Genomic DNA, 20,841 nt, shown 5'->3' on the forward strand with positions numbered 1-20,841 from the left:
CACTTTATATAGCACAGGTATAGAATGCCACCATAAAAAGTATAATTACTTTTATGACTTACTTTGCTTTCATTACATTTCACTTTGTAATGTGAAAGTACATTTTGTACTTTCAAGAATTGGGAGATTCTTGATCATAAAAAGCTTTTTCATGTGACAGGCAGAAATGTAGCAAGATATAATAGCTGGAAACCAAGATGACAGAAATTCAGATTAGAAACGAAGTAAAAATTGCAAAGGGTAACTAACAAATTCAGGAGAAACTTGCCAAGGAATACTGTCTATGTTCACTTGTTTGAAATCTCTGCTTTGGGATTACATGTCTTTGAAAAAGGTTGAAAGCTGTTTCAGCAATGTTATAGTACAGGAATTGCGTGTTGAAAATAATAGTTTGTTGTACAAAAAGTCAGATCAAACAAAAAATAATCTTCCTTTTTCATTTTCTTTTAGAATCTTTGCAGCTTCTTGCATTGAATCTTTTGTCCCATGTGAATAGGATTTTCTGAAGTTAAATGTATATGTGGAAAGCCCAAGCTTTGATTTCAACTTTTGGTTTTGTAATGTATTTGTTCTAAACATTTGGAGCCTGGCCCTCAAAGGATTTAAAAGATATGAATGTAAAACAGACCAGAAGAGGGGGGTGTTCCCTTTTGATGCTGATTATTTGGTGGTGATGATAATGTTTTTCTCTGCTGTGATGAGGGCTGGAATTTTATTTCAGAAAAAGGAGAAGACAAAATGTCATCTAATTGATTGGGGGGGTAACTTTTTAAAAAAAATCAATTGGAGTAAAAAAAAAATTTTTGAGATCACAGGTTCTTGGTTAGTTGTTTTTTTTCAGTATCCTTGCTAGCAGGATAGCACTAAATACTAGACTTCAATTAACTTCAAAATCTTTGTTCCAACAACAGAAATGTTGCATTACAGACTCGCTGCACCCTAATCTTTCACCAAACAAACAGCAAAAATAATTCCAGTCACAGTAAACGTTATCTCGGTTCTAATTTCTAATTTGGGGAAAGCTGAAGACCTCATGATTATTTTTTTGTTTGGTTTGGTTTTTGGTTTTGTTTTGTTTGTGCTTGAGGCAGAACAATTTTTCTAACGTTGTAATAATAGACTTTTATAGTGGCATTGTTGATCTATATGGAAGGGGGAAGAAAAAAGGTACTTTAATATGGGCCAGATTTACAGTGCTATAACAGTTGTGTCTATGTTAACGTCAGGATAGCGGCTCTGTCCTTTTGTTTCCATTTTGTTTTTAAATTGGAAGTAGCTCTATCAGCACAAAATAGTACTTGTGAATCCGTGTTTTATTTGATGGGCTGTTGTCCAGCTATAGGATCACATTGGGATAGCAAGAGATCGAGTGATTTTAGTACTAAACTTCTTAAGATATTTTTGTTCCTTACATTGCAATAGAATCTGCTTTAATTTCATTGTAACCTGTGATCATTGAGTAGATAATAATTACATTTAATTATCTAATAAGAGATTAAAAATAGAATTAACTCGCAAAGGAGGTAACACTTCTAGACACTGGCATTATCAGCTAAATCATAGGGCCTTTTTTTAAATAGATGTTGATTGTGTTATTTTTGACTCTTCTTTCAAATGTGATGGAGGAGATGGTTGAAGAAAGTATGTTTGTTAAATACCCGTTTATAATTTTTTTTTAAAACGTGGAAAGACAGGTCCTATAGCAAATTGTTTAGAAGTAAATTCAGTAAGATTTTATCATGTAATTCTAAAAAGAGAAAGTGAAGGATGTTTATTTGGTAAGTATATTGAGTTGGAAAGCAAACAGTGGTATAAATCACTCTAGATAACAATTCTTCATTTATTTTAGAAAAGCCTTTTACAAGTTCTGAATTAATTCACTTTCTTACAGGAGGTTTACAAACCCCAGAGAAAATACAAACGTCAGAAAGGAGCTGAAGAACTGCTAGATGAGGAATCAAAGGTTCATGCTACGCTTCTGGAATATGGCAGGTGAAAAGCTTCATTTAATTGTCTGTGGGTTTTGTATTCTGTGTATTTAGAAGCATTCCGTATAAAATTTGGATTGTGAGGTTTTTTCCTACTACTTGAGAATCAAACTGTTTCAGATTTACTCCTGTTTGGTTTCAGATTTTGTTTGCTTACCCTGTAAATTCTCTGTGGACTGGACAGTCCTCTCATGTGTGAACAATGTTTTGTACAGTGGGAGCCCAAGTTCTGACTTTATGCTGCTAGTGGGGTATGTTTATTTAACATACTTGTTCTTGGCTTGATAAAAATGGCTTAAATTCATGATGCTTCTAGGTAGTGTCTGTCAATCAATATTGCCTCTTTGCAAGCAATCCCCAGAAAGTGTGTGGGGGGGAAGGAGCTGAAGTTGTTATTGCTTCTTTTTGTAGTTCTAATGTGGTTGCTACATCAGGAGGCTGAATCATGGTTTAGTGCTTTGTCTAATTACTTTCCACAAACTTCCATATAGAGACAAAGGTACCAAGGTTTGCACTTATCCATTACTTTTGGAAGTCCCTCTGGTTTACGTAGAGCTTTCCAAACACATAAAAATAATGTTACAGAGTTTCTGTTTCTAGTTTCTCTTTCCAATTTTCTTTTCATAGTTCAGTGATATGGACAGCTTGTCTGCTGTCTGAGCTGTTAATACTTAATGAGTGCAAACGGCATTTGAATTCATTTTTGTATCTTCTGTGGCTTCTTCTCCTCCAAAGCCATAGGGGGATATTTTGGGGTGGTTTTTTTTTTTTTGGTCTCATTATTTTGAGCACCTTCCTTCTACCCTTTTTATGCATTTGTCTTGACACACGGTTGAAGTCAGCAAGTGTCCTGGTTGCAGATTGCTTCTAATCTTCCCCTTTCATTCATGGTGGTATTTAGTGAGGGCAGCATGCACAAATTAACATCTTGCAGCTTATTTTCCATTAAAGTGGGATGCAATCCTCTGTGTCTTCCTAATGGAATGAAACTATTGGAAGACATCTGGGTGTCCTGTTACTCAGCAGAGCTCTTCTGGCGTTGCATAAACTTTCTAGACAAATGGTTAACTGTAGAACTTCTCCCCTCCTTCTACCACCGGTGGAGTTCAGTGCAGTTATCTAAAGTATAACAAGCTGATTTAAAAGCCTAAGATGACTGGCTGCTCTAATGAGCTTAATCCATTCAAAACACAGAGAGCTACAATGAAATACAGTGCCTGTATATGCTAATATATATGTCTATATATGTTAAACAGGTAATTTGTTAACACAGCATTCACAAATTCTGTGGGCTGTAGTCTTGAATGAGTCTTATTATTTTTCTAATGCTAGTAAGGAGTTAGGCTTGATTTACCTTGTCTATTTTAGAGTCCAATTCCTCCCTCCCCAGTAAAAATTGAATTTGCAGCTTGGTGACAGTGTTAGGGATTATTCTACTTGGCATGTGGATTTCTTCCCTGCCTCTTCAGGGGAAGACATGCATGCTGAAATCTTTAGATTTAGATCAGATCATTGATACCTCATCAGTCCTTGCAATGGGAATCCAAAGAGCAGTATGGAAAAACGAAGTGGTATACTCCTCTTCTGTCTATTTATAGTTTCTTGTACTGTTTCAGTGTCATTACTACATATTGGTGTCAATAGACATCTCCTGATAAATAAAAAGAGCATAAAATAGTTTATGCAGTTTAAGGGAATTTTTGTGTATGATTTTTCTAGAGTAATTTTAGTTTAAAAAAAAAAAAGGCAAAACTGGAAATAAGTATATAGCTTGAAAATTGAAATAAATAGAAGATGTTTTCTATAGGTCCTCACAAATTGTTTTAGCTTTAGGTACTGTGGAACAGTTGAGACCTAAGTAAAGCTCATTTCTGCTGGAAAAAACAGATGAATCTTTAACATAAAAACCAATGAAAATGGATGATGGAGAAAGTTTAAGTACAGAGAGAGGAAATAAGAACAGAAAAGTTGGAGGCATTGAAGATACAAGGGAACTGCTCTTCTGTTGTATAGTGTGCATCAGTACATAGATATGAGGAGTGTTTTGGGACTAGTAAGAAAGATGACCAAGAACTTGTGAATTTTGGGAAGGAAAATACCTCTTCAAGATAGTATTTGTTGAGATGATCTTGATGACATTGCAGTCCTAGCAGGAGAACAAATGGAGAAGAGGTATTTGGTGTTTGAAGGGCATGGAGCATGACAGAAGACTTGCTGGACTGATTATTTAAATTGGCAATATGAATGAAGGACAGTACTTAGAAGAAGACAAATGCAGTTAGTTATTTCATGTGAAAAGCTTAACATGAATTGAATGGAAGTGGGAGAAAATTAGGATAGTTGCAAGATTTGAATGTAGTTTGGTAATGCTTTCATAATGAATTCTCAAAGCGTAAAACTTGATCAGAAAAATATTTCTGATATAGTGCGAAAATAAAGAACATCTGAGGAAAAAAAAGTAGTGAGCCACACAAATTTCTGGTTCATGTGTTTTGGTAGACAAAGAAACTCTTAAGGAGGATGATAGTATGTCTGCTGTAATTATCTAGTAATAAAATAACGAGTACAAGGACTCAGATACATACAGAAATCTGTGGGGGCAGTAGGGATTACTGTCCACTCTTCAACAGTGTTAGGGGAACTAGAACACTGCTGAAAAAGGCAAATAGTAAATTTTTCATAGATTTAGGAGTAGAGTTAAATGTTTTTAGAATTCAAATAGTTAAAGTGAACCTTTCATTTTTTTACTGCATGTACATGGCAGTTGTAGAAAACTGTGAGCAGAGGATTTTTTTTCCTCCTAAATGCCCCTTGGTTATCATAGAAATGGCTCCTTTCAGAGCACACTAATCATAAAAGTTAATTTTCTCAGTCCAACAAATAGTATAGGGTCTTGCAATGTCCTGATGCCAAATGCAGCGTTATTCAGATACAACCAGTGATAGTGCCATATTCTAAATTGTTTTTTGGTCCTGTGGCCTCCAGCTTAAAGGTTATCACAAACAAGCTTGAATGTGGTACGTGGTAGGCCACAGTCTGACTTGAGAGTGGAGTTATGCCAGTGAGCATCTGTCGTGGTTAAACCTCAGTCGGCAACTGAGCACCACACAGCTGCTCGCTCCCTCCTCCCTCCCCCCCCCCCCCCCCCCTCGGTGGGATGGGGGAGAGAATTGGAAGAGCACAAGTGAGGAAAAACTCGTGGGTTGAGATAAAGACAGCTTAATAATTGAAATAAAATAATAATAATAATAATGTAGTAATAATAATACACAAAGCAAGTGATGCACAGTGCAATTGCTCACCACCCGCCGACCGATGCCCAGCCAGTCCCCGAGCAGCGGCCTCCCCAGCCAGCTTTCCCCAGTTTATGTACTGAGCATGACCTCACGTGGTATGGAATGTCCCTTTGGCCACTTTGTCCAGGCTGTGCCCCCTCCCAGCTTCTTGTGCACCTCCAGCCTTCTCAGTCGGTAGAGCATGGGAAGCTGAAAAGTCCTTGGCTAGTGTAAGCACTACCTAGCAACAACTAAAACATCGCTGTGTTATCAACTTTGTTCTCATCCTAAATCCAAAACACAGCACTGTACCAGCTACTAGAAAAGAAATTAACTCTATCCCTGCCGAAACCAGGACAGCATCTTTCCACACAGTTGCATAACCTATTTCAGCTAAGGGCTTTCATTGCCACATCTTTGCATATTATCAATCAGTTTTCAGCAAAATACGAAGTCAGTTCCTATAACAGATGTGAAATGTTAAGTCTGGGAGGTATCTGGGTTCTCTGTTGATATAACTGATGTTTAAGTTTTTGTTATTGCTGTTCTGGTGCAGTTCATTACTTGGATGTAATTATCTGTGTGGAAATAAAACTGTGCTCGTACAAAAAGCGAGAACAGATATACGATAATGGCAATACTCGTTACAAAGCTTTTATACTAATACAACTTTTATGCATATTCTGTAGGAGGGTAGTGCTCTGCCACATTCTTTGTACTGCTAAGCTTTAAAATGCAGAGGGAACTTAATGTTGGGGAATTCTTGAAAACTTGGTGTTATGCTGTAATGAAATATGACTGAATTTACCTCTTAAGTATGAGAGTTGAATAAATGGAGAACTGGTGGCAATTGATACTGCTGCTGAGGAACGCTTAACTTTTGGCCATAAAAGGCTTGTAAATAGTCCTGCTTCTGCAGTAGTTAAGTGTTTAAACAATTGTAGCCGTAAGTTGGTCAATCAGGAGCATCACTTCTTTTCGTATCTGTGTATATGCTGGGTTTAGTGCTTCATAATACTGAAGATGATTGTTTACTCATATCTAAAATTTCTTTCTACCTGTTTTTTCTTTAAGATAATATTTCTAAACTAACAACATAACTCAAATGTCAATTTTTCTTCTCCCTCAGAAAAACAGAAGTAAAAAAGTTTATTTGAATATATATTTAAAGCTCCGAACACCATGCTTCAGAAAGAAATTGAAGATCATCAAAGCATACAAGCATGAATGTTTTTTTGGGAGTAGAGATTGCACTGACAACATCCTGAGGCCTTTCCAGAATTCAGATGTATATAGCTAGTAGCTGAGGATTAACTTCCAAATGGAAAGAGAGCATTGCTTTTTCCTTTCATGAGCTTTACATGACAATATTTTATGAACAGTCTAGATTTGCAAGTCATAATGGAAGGAGTAGATGGAGCTGAAATTATTCTGTAAATATGCTGCAGTACCTGCTTATTTAGTTTATTTGAAGCATTCCAGAACTAACCTGAACCTGGCTGTTGGTTTTGTTAGATGATTAACTTTTTAGTGCATTTCTTATGTTGAAAGCTGATAGAAACTTAATTTATTTGTGGAAGTTGTAAACAACAATGTATTTCTTTCATGTTACTGTTGTTCTTCTAGGAGATACGGATTTAGCAGACAAGCAGGGAAAACAGAACAGGTAAAAATATACTAATTTTAAATATTCATATTGTGGGAAGAATTGCATTGTTTTTGTTGGAGTGTTGGTTACACACTCCAAAGAAATACAACAGAATAAACAGCTATAACTTCTATTATTACCACCTTTTAAAAATGGCTAACTGGAACTAAAAACCTGCATGCCATGAAAGATGCAATTGATTACTGTCTCCTTTTTTAAAGCATTTCCTTCATCTGTACTCAAAGATCACATTTTGCAAGCATTTTTTGTTTAGAAAAAAGGGGGTTTGGGTGTTTTGTTTGTTTGTTTTCTTTTTTAATGTGAGGTAATGAACACATCCTGTCTGTTTAATGAGTATCTCTTAACTAAGTTTTCCATGATGTGATCATTAAAGAGTTTTTTCCTTTTCTTTCTAAAGAACCATTCAGCTTGGTAAGAAATTTTGTAGGTATTTATTACATAACAGGTTATTTAATGTGATAGAGAAACATGATACCATGCCATAAATAAATCATAGTGCCTCTTGAAAAGTAGCATCCTTGCTGTGCTTTTGATGATTGTGGAATCTTAAAATGTCCTTGTCAGAGTATTCGCAGTTTTATTATTTCAGTGCAGATATTACTTTGGCTACAAGCTTTTATTACAGACAGAGATAATGAAGAAATACATTAAGCATGTCATGGACCCAGCAATACACTGAATACATTAAGGTTGCCCTTCTTCATTATCTCAATATTTCGCATACAAATTTAGCATTTAAATTTTATAATTGGACATGTTTCCAAATCTAGGCATACCTCTTTTTCCCCTCAAAGTAACTGCCAGGCTACAGTCATGTTTATAGAGTTAATTTTGTTTCTTCAAAAATTTTACTCACTTTGGAATATTGTATATTAGGTTATCATGTTTGTTGTGTGAATTGAGTCACCAGTAAGGCAGAAGTGGAAAATTAAATAGGTTAGTGGTGCAATAGAGCGACCTAGAAATTTACTCTCACCAGTTCTCATTACTTTAGTGGTATGAATTCTTCTGACTGAACTAGGCAATTTTGCACTTTTTTATGTTGTATGTTTGTTTATACCAATATTAAATTATATTAAGTTTTAAGAAATTATTTACCTTAAAAAAAAAAAAAATCAGCTTTCTCCTGTACAGCAGACATATTCTGGGGTAGCCAGAGTTGTCTTGTGAGGTTGGTAGTTCTTAAAAGGTTGTGGAATAAGGGATATTTGCGCCAGATGTATCCACTGTCAAGACACTGTCTTGAACAGCTGGAGTACTTATGAAGTCAAGTGAGGGTTACACCTCAATTGGCATGAATTGGAGTGTGAGGATGTTCCAGTAGCTAATGTGTATTCATAAAAACAGAACAGCTATATTCCAGTTTTCTTCTTCTTGTCTTTCTTAATACTTTAGATTACTGGAACTAGACACAATATTTTCTTAATTTTTATTTAAAAGGCTGAAGATAAAAAAATTGCGCTACCTCCAGGGCTTGCAGCAGCAGGAAAAGCTGAGCCTTGTGATGAAGATGACCTTCAGGCTGCTGAAGAGGTGTGCCATATACACAGTAGGCATGGATGTTACTAACTTGGGGGGAGGGCAGCAGTTATCACTGCCCAGTCATTCTCTGCAAGAAGGAAAATTTCCATGCTTAGCTGAAGTAGGAGTTGCTTCCTGCAGGAGAATATGGAACCTGAAATTGATGCATAAAATTAAATGTTTGTTGATATTTAGTACCAAAAAATTCAACTTTTGTTTTGGAATCCAAGCATTTTTAAGAGGTCAGTTTTTGGTTGATATTGGGAACTGAATACTCTGAGTGAACCTGTACTTTTATAAGGAATTTTCCTTCGTATGATAACTTTAGCCACCTCTTGTTTAACTTTCATAGACTTACTGTCCCATTATATGCATTAAAATACATGTGTTATATGAATCTAATTGTATACGTGTCCCTGTCACTAGGCAGAAATAAGTTAAATAATAAAAGATAAATTGTTATGTGTAATTCCTCATATTTTGCCCTAGCTTCGCATTAAAACTCTGATGACTGGAATGGCTGCAATGGCAACAGAAGAGGTAAGCAGCATTTAAAACTGATACAGCTTTGTTTAAATTATGGTTGGTTATGGCAATTGTTCCTAAAATCGGGTTAATGGTGAGTCTGAAGTCTTGGAATGACTGCGTTTAAATTTTCATGAAGGGAGTGCAAGAAAGAATGGATGAATTAGGAAGACAGTAATTTTTATGAGGCTGATTACTTTATCATTTGCCTTGAAATGATAAAAGTATAAATAAGTGCCTCTTTCAAATGGTTTCTACAAGAATAATTTCAGGGGAAAGACATCATGGTGCAGCTACCCAAGATGCAGTATGATCTTACTTTATTCATCTTGTGACGATATCCAGAGGAGTAATCATTTTACTGGGGAGAGTGGAGGAAAATTGTATGCGTTTCAAGGCGCGCTTGATATCAAAGCACTGATAAATATTTATAAACAACACTATTAGTGTAAAACACTGAAAATACTGGATATGTATCTTGTTCTCAAATTCTTAATTGGTTGTAGTCATTAATATAATGGAACTTTTAGGCTGTTGTAATTTTGAAAATTCTTACATTTTGATTTCTGGGCGAGAGTGTTGTTAAACACTGTTTCTGTTTATGCTGAAGTCACAGAAGAAAAGGTAGTAATTAGTCTAGTCTCAAAGTTGATTGACATGCTTTCTACTGAAATCCACTGTAGAATTCAGTTCTACTTGAAGATTGTTTTTGTACATGCATCCAATTGGAAAGGTGCGTTCTTTCACACATCTGCATTGTTATAGTTTGGCTCAAAATGTTGTCTAAAAGTGAGTTTTATTACTGCGCATGCAAAATTCAGTATACAGAATACAATTCGAAGTAAGTTTTTGAAAATCTGAATTCAAATTACCACTGTTGTTTGCTAAAAGGTTGTAAGTAAGAAATTTCCATCAGCAAAGTTTTTTGGGGGGGGCGGAATGTTTCTTGGTCTTTTTTAATGATTAGAGATTTTTGGCCGGTATAAAGGTTTTGTACATTTCTGTTAAAATTAGAGCTTGGGGAAATTGCCATGTAAAAAGCACAGGCAGTTCCAAAACTCCAAACATTATCTCGACACAATTGCAGGGCAAGTTGACAGCAAGCACAGTTGGCCAGATTGTTGGACTGCAGTCAGACGAGATCAAGCAAATAGTGTCAGAATACGCGGAAAAGGTAAGTATGTTACCTGATTATGTTTTACCAAGTCACGTTTGATAGCTTGTTAATTTAGGCCTTAAGCTTCCAACTTAATTGCCATGATTCTCTTGAAACAATACTGTCTCATATATGCTGTGGATAACAACACAGTCAGGATTCAGGAAAGTATTTTAACGAGATTTAAACATGCACGAGCTTTTGGTGTGACAGCACATATTCCTGAATTGGATTCGTAAGTAGTTTGGGTTTAAGCACTTGCTTAAATGTTTTCATGAATAAAGAAGGGCCTGGGTTGACATCTATTCAAACCAGAGGCCTAAACTCGTAATGCATTTTAAAATATGTTCAGTGTTAAGCACAGAAATACAGTTCTGTGGGCCTGTCCAGAGAAAAATCTAGTTCTCCTTCCACTTGGATTTTCAGACTCTGGGATCTTGCTTGCACTGGGCTCCAATTATCAGTCATGCCCTGGATCTCTCGTTCCGAATCTAGTGTCATCAAAAACAAACCTTTGTTGCTTTTAGAAGTCAAGGCAATTAACTGTGTATATTATTAGCTCCATTTATTGTCTTCAACTGTGATTGTTTTTACAGTAATGTGAAAAGAAAATCTGGCTCTTCAAGCAATTAATACATACAATACATCACTGCCACATATGAGTTATAGGTCGCTCTTATTTGTCCAATATTCTTCTTGTATTTCTTCCTTTTTGTTGACACACATGAGGTATGGAGCTTTCCCATTTGGGAGATAAACCCTATAACTCAACAGAGACTATAGCAAATTCTTGGCCTGCCTTTATTATAAAGGATTGGAAGAACAGAAGCCCAAGGGTCATATTTCAATGCTACATTTCTTCTGTTCTGAGAGAAGGCAGCAGGACCTTGACTATTATAGTAGAACAATGATTAATACTCTGGGAAGTAAGAACTGATTCAAGTCAAACCAAAAATATATTGCTTTTCAAATCTATTGGATGTGACCAAAAAAAAAATTCCTGTGTGTGCTTGCATGCACCAGGAAAAGAGAATTAAGGATGTTATCAAACAGTTTATTGAAGCATCAGCAATGTTTAGATACAGTTCTAACAGTTTTAACCCCTTGTAACTATACATAGTCAGACGAACACAGCAGTGCATATTTGTCTGCCAGTCTTAATAGAATCCACAGGCACAGTGAAGATAGCTGGCAAACAAAATTCTAGATCTGATGTTGCCATGTGCTTTCTTACAAGATGGCATTTTTGAGGAAGACCAATGCATAGAATTTCCTGCATTTGCCCCTCTTTTCTGCTGCTGTGTTAACTTGCTGGGTAAACTGGAAGGTAGATTCTAGTGTCATTCCTCACTGTCTAAAAATCCTGGCAGAAAATTATTAACATGGCTTTTATCTGTCTATTCATCACCAGCTTTCAAAGGCCAATTATTCAAAGTAGCTTTGATTTTAGTATGTTAGAAGGATTCTTCCTCTGAGAATTTACAACGAGTAGGAGGAAAAGCTTGTTCCCTGGTAAAATGAGAGAATGACTAAAACTAGAGAAGTGCTGTCTCAAAATCACCCCCTTCAAAAATGCCTGAAGGAGAATCCACTTCAACAGTTTTAAATGCTGTTTGCAAGTTGCTTATATCTTGAGAAGCTGACTCAGAATATTTTTGGACTTCTAGAATCCTGTATCCGATATTACTATACACCCTACACAGTCGGTTGAAGTAGCATACAAAAAGCATTTCAACCATTTAGTATGGTTAGGGGTTGTCATTCAAGGAAGATACCAAATTGGTTATTTTTATATTTTTTGGTTTGAGGAAACCCTCAGAAATAAAGTGAGATGCAGTGATTTTTATCTTTGGGTTCCTGAGCCTCGGGGAAGTGTCAAGGAAAAATGATGGCAAAGTACATTGAAATGACTGCTAAAGATCTACATGAAACTTGACTGAAAACAGATTTGAACTGTTACGGGGCTGGAGGCTGTTTTGTTGTTTGTTTTTTTTTGTCGTTCCCCCCCCCCCCCCCCCCCCCCAGTGGGCTTCAGACAGTGGCCTTTAAATTGAGGCAACTATGATGGAGTTAGTCACAGAGCTAAACCTGTGAAGTCTATTTGCTAGTAGGAGATGGTTGAACATTAAGAGATAAACAAAATTATTTTCTGCTACAAAGTGTGTATTTTTGTACACAGACTTTTTTTTTTTTAAAGAATGTGAAGTTCTGTAGAGTATTGATTGAATTCTCTTTAATTATTGGAAAGTTTATAGCACTAATGTGTGTGAGAGAATCTTATTACAAAGAATAACCATTGCATATATTTCCTTCCTCCTTCCCATTTAAAACTTTTACATGTGAACAGTGGGAGGCAGGCTCTTAAAGTCTGGAATTAGCCATTTATTTTGGCTAGCGGTTTTTGAGCTGCCATAGATTAGTGATCCTCATGCATAATTAATATGGCGTTTTAACGTAACAAATTCTGTCATAGAAAATGAGGCTACTAACGCTTCTTGTTTAACTTGTTTATTTGAATTGGCTAAATCTTTTTAGAGCAGTTAAGCAGTTGCAGGGAATGGGGAAGAATGCAGAAGTGAGTCTACACCTGTCAGTGGTGGGGATAATGTGTGTTAACAGAAAAGTTGAAGGATGTATCCATGTATCCCTTTATGTCACGTGTAATTGAAGTTCTTGTTTTGAGATAGAGTAGTAAATTGATAATCTTAAACAGTCAGAGACACTACTGCTCAGATGCAGCTTTCTTAATTTATGTTGAAAAGGCAACTGCTGTTTCAGTCTAGTAAGAGACCAGGTAATAACAATAGTCTCAAAAGCAAAGTAGCTTCTATAATTCGTGCTTTCTTCCTTCTATGCTGAAAGATGCAATTTTCTCCACAAATTGGAACCCGATTCCTCAGTAACTTTAAAGCTGTAGTGTTACTGCAGGGCAGATCCTTAGCCTAATTTGACTGCATGAGGCTTAACCCTAGCTTTTTCATTCACAGACCAGAAGGATTTTTCTGTGGAAACCTCTGTATTATAGCGATGGTTATTTCCCATTTTCAAAAAGCAGGCTTTAACAGTCCACATCTTGAGACGTGACCTTTTCTTTATGCCAAAGCTGTATTGTATGGATTTTTACTATTTTTGCAAAATCAGTCTGACTGGTTTAGCTCATGTTTCTTTCTCTTGCATTTCCAGTTTTCTTGATTTGCATGTTATGCATATTAGATAGGCTAATCATATGGTGAGAAGGATAGGGTCTTAGAATGCATGACATGATGAGGGAATGTGATTTCACTAAATAGTGAGAGGAATAAGTAAATCTGAGTGTGTATTTGTTGAATAGTTCAGTGTTACAGGTGTTGCTTAGAGGCATTTTAGCTTTCCTAAAAATGGAAGGAAAGTACGTGAATTGTTGGGTTAAGATGTCAGAATTGGTCTTGTCTTGCTGTGGATGTAAAAGTATAACAAATCATTAAGCTGCTCTTCAATATGAATAATGTAGAAAAATGGAGAAGAGGAAGACAGGTTTTGCCTCTTATTTAAAATTAAGCTGTTAATTAAGACCTGCTTACCCATCTGCCTAAAGTGGATACCAGGAGCAAATATGAGTGAGGAGTATTTCATACTTCCTGTAACATTTTTGCTGATTATACATTGTAGTGGTTGTCAACAATTGGTAATTATTCAAAAAGCACTTAATATTGAAGTCTTTGACAGACTCTGCAAAGTAGCACCTGAAGTACTTGAAAATTAACTGTTTTTCTAACAAAATATTGGAAAGTGGATTAGCTGGAAAAAGAAGTCTGAGTGCATGAAGCAAATTACCAAAGCAGATGGATGTAACTATTAAAGTGAGGATTTTCAAAAGGTACAAAGAATGTTTAGGCAAATAATCACTTGGACATCTAGCTATCGCTGATTTTTAATCATTCTTTTGTCTACTGCAAATATACAACTTCTATTATAAATGTTATTCCTGGGAAAGAATGTTTCTGACAGCTTTCATTTCACAATTCAGAGACAACAGGAGACTGGATCCAGATTGCTGTCTTCATTATGTATTTATGAGACACTTTCTTGGCAATGCATGCTGGATTGAGTAGTTTTCAAAGACTGGTGTCCATAGTGTACATGCGCACACAAAAAAAGTGCTTAGAGTGGTAAATGTATCTACCACACTGAGTATGTCATTGTCATTCAGCATAAAGATGCATCCAAGGCAGTATTTCAGAATCTAAATAAACAGTTGTTCAATGCTTTTGAAAGTTCTGGATCTACTTATTGGGGTATGGAGCATCTCTGATTCAGCAAGTTTAGTACATACCACTGCTTAAGGTAGTTTTTAGCATGTTTGTATTTTTTCTGTTTAAGAACTCTACCAGGTTTAACTGTAATGCTGATGCAAAAAGTTATTTCTTTTTTCTAGTATACTGTAGTATTTTCCACCCGTCCCAGGGCACCTGACTTTATTTTTAGCTTACTTTACCTGTTACCTTTGCGATATAATTCAGTTTTTCAACTGCTTCCTTATCTTGTTGCAAGATAAATTTGTAAGTCATTCTTTCTGTTGGATAGTGGGGTGCAGTTCTTGATAAGGAATATCACAGGTGTGTCCCACTCTGGCATTTCCTGAGCTACTGAAAAAGCAACGAGTAATGGTGTGAGGTCCAACAGGCTGTTGTTACTGTTTATTTTAGCAATCTGAGCTTTCTGCTGAGGAGCGACCAGAAAGGCTCGGAGCTGCCCAGCAACATAGAAGGAAGGTGGCATCTCTGAATAAGCAGATTTTACAAAAAAACAAACTCCTGGAAGAGGTAAGTACTGTGTGTGTAATAAAGAAGAAAACATTGATAAATGTGATTGGTCACAAAGTTTTTGCCATCCAGAAAAGATCTGCAAGCTATCTTCTATACCAGTAATTTGTCATGCTGAACATTCATTTCAGCATCTTTGAATGTCTTGTTTTCTAGTAATAAAAACATTTATTACTAAGAAATGTTGCTGGTTTTATATTAAAAATTTGTATAGCCCTGTCTGTGATGAGGGGGCTAGCTAATCAAAACACGCTTTTCCTTTTTTTTTTTTTTTTTTTTTTTGCATACCTCTCTTGGAGAAAAACAGAGAGAGTATATCCATTTGACTTGTTAGCTATAGCGTTGAATGGGTTGTTTTAACAGTTTAGGAAGTTACTCTAAAATATGCTACAAATGACTTTTTATCACTTCCTGTCCTTCATATGAGCCAGCTTGTCTGAGTGACTAAGGTGGGTTTTTTGCTTGTTTTGTTTGCGGGTGTTTTTGCACAGTCACTGCTTGGTTCCCATCTTCACATTTGTTTTAGGGGGGAAAGGCTCTTGAATTTGTGACTGATGTTCTGTTCATATCTATAAGAGCAAAAACCACCATTCTTGTATTTCAACCTACTTATGCTATTGCCATTTAGACCCAGAAAAGTATAAGTGGAAAAGCTATGCCATTAATGAAGTGCTGCTTTTAATTAGGCATACGGCTGTAATCAGCACCATGCCATCTTTAGCTTGCAGAATCTGATGAAAACATATTGCATCAGAGTCAGTAACTGGGAGAGCTTGCCAAAAAGCAAACAGTACTTGAGGAAAAACTGTTGCTGATGACTTCTGTGGTTGATACTCTGTCAAGTATAGCACGGCTCCAGCAGCCTTCATCTGTTTTTTTGTTTTGTTTTGCTCTGCTCTTGTCAGTAATGTCTTAATGCCTTACATCTTAACTGGTTTTACCTATTAAATGTTGGGGGTACAGGGCTCTGAAAGATAGGTGTCTGTATGGCCCATTTTATGAGACAGTGATGTGTTCAGTCTTACAAACAACAGAGGTAATAGAATGGTAGCTTTGAAAGCCTTACCTACTACGGTATAACTATGGCAGCACTAGATTTTAAACCTTTCTGCTCAGCCACTTACTAGACTTGACTTTTTTTTATTTATTTTTAAAATGAGAATAAAATAGTCTCTAACAGTGCAATAAAGCCTTTTATTTAAAGGATATTTATCCCTTCAAAACTTAAATCTCCTTTCAGTAAAGCATATGCTATGAACCATTTTTTGAAGTCTCTGACTAACATTCAAGTAACACTAAGTTTAAATAAAGCTATAAAAATAAAACTTATGCACAAAAAATTGGAAAGACTAATTGCCTATCCTGTTCTGTTTCTCTCTTCTTTTTTTCCAATTTTAATAAAAAGCTTTATGAAGAACCAGTGCAGGTTCTTAATGTATTTTGCATAAAAAAAGACTTTCAAAAGGTAGAGCATGACAGTATTTTAACTGGTAAATATTAGAATGCATTTCCTTTGGAACATGCCGAACTAGTGTAGTTCTTCTTAAACTGATGCATTTCTGTTTGTGTTGCCCTCTCGCATGCCCCATCTGTTAAAAATAGCATTTTTTTCATAGTCAATAGCACTACAATTGTTTGCACTGTGTGTTGAATGTAAACCATGTCTGTCACAATTCCTCTCCATTCTAGAGTGAAATATTAGAAAGTATTATGATATACTATAATTATGATGATATACTGCAATTAAATATACCTTTTTTTTTTTTTACTTGAGTTTGTAATCTTTTAACGCTTTGGTAATATGAGTTTTCCATGTCTGTTTATGTCAAACATAACTTTGGTGCCCTGTCAAGATGATGACTGTTAGCAAAAAAATATTGACAATACCTAGCATTTAAATGCAGGCTGAAGTGTCAGACTTTCAAGATCATAATATGGTCTTACAGACAGTTAAATCCTGCGTGAATTCCCATGTTGGATTGAGGTGGTTTTCCTATAATACAAATTACAGAATGAGATCTTTGGAATTTCAGAAGTGGGGGGAAAAAAGGAGGATGTTCAGTGTATCCTAAGTCATTGCAGTACGTTTCTGTCACGCTTTAACTCTTCTTTTAAACCACAAAGGCTGTAAGACAAATATATATGAGGGGAGATACAGATGTGCTAAGTGTATACTGTAGAATGGAGGCAGATGCAGGCTCTCTTGGCATCCACTCTGAGCTAGCGGGTTGCAAACCTGTTCTAGATAAGCAGCTTTGTTGTCATGACTGGCAACAGTTTAGCACTGCCCTATTATAAAAGGGGGCACGTTTGCTCAGGTTTAAGGATGTTCTAGTACAGTTGTACAGATTTTGAATGGATTTTGGTTGTGTCCACCAGCTCACGTCCATCGGCAGTTTTTCTGTAGGCAGTATGTAGGCGTACTGGAGGCATGCTCAGTTTGAATGCGTGTATGTACTAGAACCCTGCACTACAGCCCTTGCATTGTGAGAACAGTTCGTGTTCTTGGAGGCAGTTACTCAAGCTTAATTTTAGGGAGGACAACCTAGGTACAATTGTGTGGTAAGAGTGGCATTAGAAAACTGCAACAGCTAGCTCAGGTTTCAAAAAATGAAAATGTGCCTTAGCACAGTTCTCCAGCCATGCTGTTTCCTTCATCTTTCTTGCCTAGTTGAGCAGCAAGAAAGTCTGGTAAACGAGCTTAGCAGTTGTGGGTGGCTTTTGCAGCTATTCTGTGTTGTGCCGTTATGATCTGGAAAGCAGATAGGATGTGCCAATGTCTCTATGCAGTCTCAATGACTGAAATGTTCAAAAGCATTTTTTCTGTAGCAGGTGGCTCTTTATTCTAAAGAATTGTAGCATAGTGTGGCTACTGAATTAGTAATACAGAATATGCCTGTAACTAGATATATGTTGAGTGGATTACATTTTCATGCTTGGTGCAAGTAATTTCCTTTACCAGTTTCCCTGGCGTATGAATGAATGTGTGTGCTTTCTTTCCACATACTACTGAGAAGAAGAAAGCAGTTTGGGGTGGAGAGGAAACGCTTGTAAACCACACAAAATTGGTAGAGACTTTACTTCATTACAGATCTGCTTTTAACTGCCAAACAAACTTCATAATCCACAGGAAAACTTAAGTATTTTCTAAATCTGTTATCATGCTATTTGCCATTTTAACAGTTGAGGGCCCTTTAATTCTGTGTTGCTTATTGCCAGTACGTAACAGTCTCAGTACTATGTTTTTATATGGGGAAAAAAGTACTGACAGCTAGAAGCCAAATATAATCCTTCTATCACTTTAGTAAAGTAAAAATTTCTTGGCTGAATTTTTTTAACCACTTGCCAAAGACAGCTTTTGAAATCGGTGACAGTCAAGACCCCCCTTTTAAAAAATGTTTGTGAAGTTCTGGCTTCAATACTGCAGTAAGTTTTGGCAAAAGTTCTCATAACAAATAGTTCTTTAATCTTTATGTCAATTTGCATGAGATGTGGACTGCAGGCTTAAATTATATTTTTTTTTCAACTAGTTAGAATTCAGTCTATAGGTGAATTATTGGTGAAAAATATGAAAAACAATTAAAAAGCTTTCTCTTCATAAATTCGGCTGTGGAAAGAGATGAGTGCAGTGTTGAGTCACAGCTCCATGTTGTGAACAGCAAACTAAACCAGCATAAAAAAGTGGAACAGAAAGCCAAATGTGCATTTCTTTGCAACACTTCTGCTCCACTTTTGTAACCCATGTCCCATTTTTGTTCTTACTGTTTGCAATGTTATCTTAAATCATGAGGACTTTAAAGAAAGATGTTCTTCTAAAATTAGCCTCTAAATTATTTGACAAGTGAAATATTCAGTGGCATTTTGTTAACTGCCTTCTTATTAGACTTTACACAAAAGAAAACCATAAACCAGCTTGCTTATTTGGTGTGGACATGTCTATGGTATGGTGCCATGGTGCTTTTATGCAAGTCTTGAATCATCCTAACTTATTTGGAGAAGTACGAAACGGGACTCTTCTTAGCCTGGTATGAAACTAGGCCAGTATAACCAGGCTAAATAACTTTGACCAATTTAGCAGAGATTCTATCCAATAAGTTAGCATTCTGGTGACATCCATTTTGTAAAAGCTGCTGTTTATTCTGGGATGGACCTAATACATATAGAAGGTCAGGTGGAGAATGTTTGTTATTAATTAAATATTCAATCAGAATTCTTTCAATCAAGTGCTCTCAGAGTAGACGATAAGAAAGACAGTGTTTGTGATGGTTGGCCTGTTGTTTAATAGACAACCATTATTAACAGCTCAAATACTGCTATTCTCCATTACAGGTGTAATTAGCGTGAATATAGAATCAAACTCTCTTTCTCTTTCATAATAGTTGCAAGCTAAATGTGCTGATCTGCAGGCAAAATGTACCGAAGCAAAAAAGACGTTAACTGAGGTAATCTTTTTTGTTTTTCTGTGCACTGATTCTAACTGAATCATTTTAGAGATCTGTGTGTTTTGGGATGTACTAAGTGGTGAAGGTGTTTGGCAACTTACCTCGCTGATCCCATGGTGTGGGAAAGCTGAGTACCATGAATCATTTCATGTGTGGAAGTGTATTTCAATTTATTATTAATTGCAACCCTTAGGTTAAGAGTTCCAGTGAAAAGCTGGACAAGGAATTGGCAGCCTTAGAAACAATAGAATCCCAAGCAGATTCTAGGTAAGTTTCTTCCTTTGTGACCTTTGAAATTCTGAAAAATGATGGTTTTAAGATGAATCATTCAATGTTTCTTGCTTTGTCAACCTAAACAAATAACTAAAATTTAAAAATGAAATGATTCTCCAGCGACAGGAGAATATTACCATAGTATTCAGTCAGAATGAAAAGTGTCAATCTGTAGTTGAAAATAATTGTAGGTGTTTAAAGCAGAAGAACCCTAGACACACTTGACAAGCAGATGAGGCCTTCCTGATTTATTTTCTTCATACTTGAAGCCTTGATCTCACATAAATTAAATAGGAGGCTGTAGCAAAACTTCCACAATAATGAGGTCAGAACATAGCAAAACCATCAAAATACTCAGTGTAATAGTACATTTTTATTTTGATCTTGGTATATCAGTGGTGATATTTGGGTTTTTAATTTACACAGATTTTATTGGAAATGTATTTAGAACTAAGCTTGTTCTAATGTCTTTTAGTTCTCCATCTGTTTAAATTAGAAACTAAAAGTCTAATGTGGTTTACTGGATCTTCAAATTTAGCATATTACAGAGTCTGCGAGCACTGGTGGCCATGAATGAAAACCTAAAAAGCCAGGAGCAAGAGTTCAAAGCACATTGTAGGGTAAGTTTTAGTTTCTTATATAAGGATTAATTTAAAACTTGGTAAATAAGCATTCTGTTTCTTCCTGATTTGTCGTTGTGTCATGTGTCCCTGTTGTCGCCACCCTCCACCCCACCCGCTGCCCCATTTACTGGTATTTCCAGGTTCATACTGAATATTGCCACCAGCTTGATTCGCAGCAGAATCATGGACAGTTGCCCAGTTCTGCAGCGTATCATATCTGCAACACGGCTGATGACCAAGAACGTTGGAACTGGATTAACCAGAAGGAGTTGCCCCCTGCCCTGAGGCAGGGAGGTGTAAAGAAGGCTGCCAAGGCATCTAAATTAGCGTGGCCTTCAGTGTTCTGTTGTGCCTGGGACTCTTTAATAAAGGGCAGTTCCTAGACATACAATGTCAGATCAGCCTTGTAGTGGTCACAGCTGTGGCTCTTCTTGTTCCCATTACCATTCTGCTGAGAGCAACTTGGGGTGGGTTGACAGGGAGCTCTCAAATGTAAGTTTGAGATTGGGCTGTGCTAGATACCCACCTGTGCTCTTCTCAACCTGAACTGGATTGTCTCTTCTTGGA

The 20,841-nt window shown here is 36.4% G+C and overlaps 1 protein-coding gene across 1 annotated transcript in view; it reads left to right on the top strand.

Moving 5' to 3' along the window:
- Positions 1-20,841, top strand: part of CCDC93 (CCC complex scaffolding subunit CCDC93) — a 53,489-nt gene that overhangs the window by 14,629 nt on the left and 18,019 nt on the right. The window contains exons 7-15 of the mRNA XM_076343050.1: positions 1,892-1,992; positions 6,890-6,929; positions 8,373-8,465; positions 8,943-8,993; positions 10,066-10,152; positions 14,820-14,936; positions 19,316-19,378; positions 19,572-19,645; positions 20,190-20,271. Coding sequence (XP_076199165.1) covers positions 1,892-1,992; positions 6,890-6,929; positions 8,373-8,465; positions 8,943-8,993; positions 10,066-10,152; positions 14,820-14,936; positions 19,316-19,378; positions 19,572-19,645; positions 20,190-20,271 — 708 coding nt within the window. The remainder of the gene's footprint in view (positions 1-1,891; positions 1,993-6,889; positions 6,930-8,372; positions 8,466-8,942; positions 8,994-10,065; positions 10,153-14,819; positions 14,937-19,315; positions 19,379-19,571; positions 19,646-20,189; positions 20,272-20,841) is intronic.

Source organism: Aptenodytes patagonicus, chromosome 6, assembly GCF_965638725.1.
Source record: "Aptenodytes patagonicus chromosome 6, bAptPat1.pri.cur, whole genome shotgun sequence".
NCBI classification, from domain to species: Eukaryota; Metazoa; Chordata; class Aves; order Sphenisciformes; family Spheniscidae; genus Aptenodytes; species Aptenodytes patagonicus.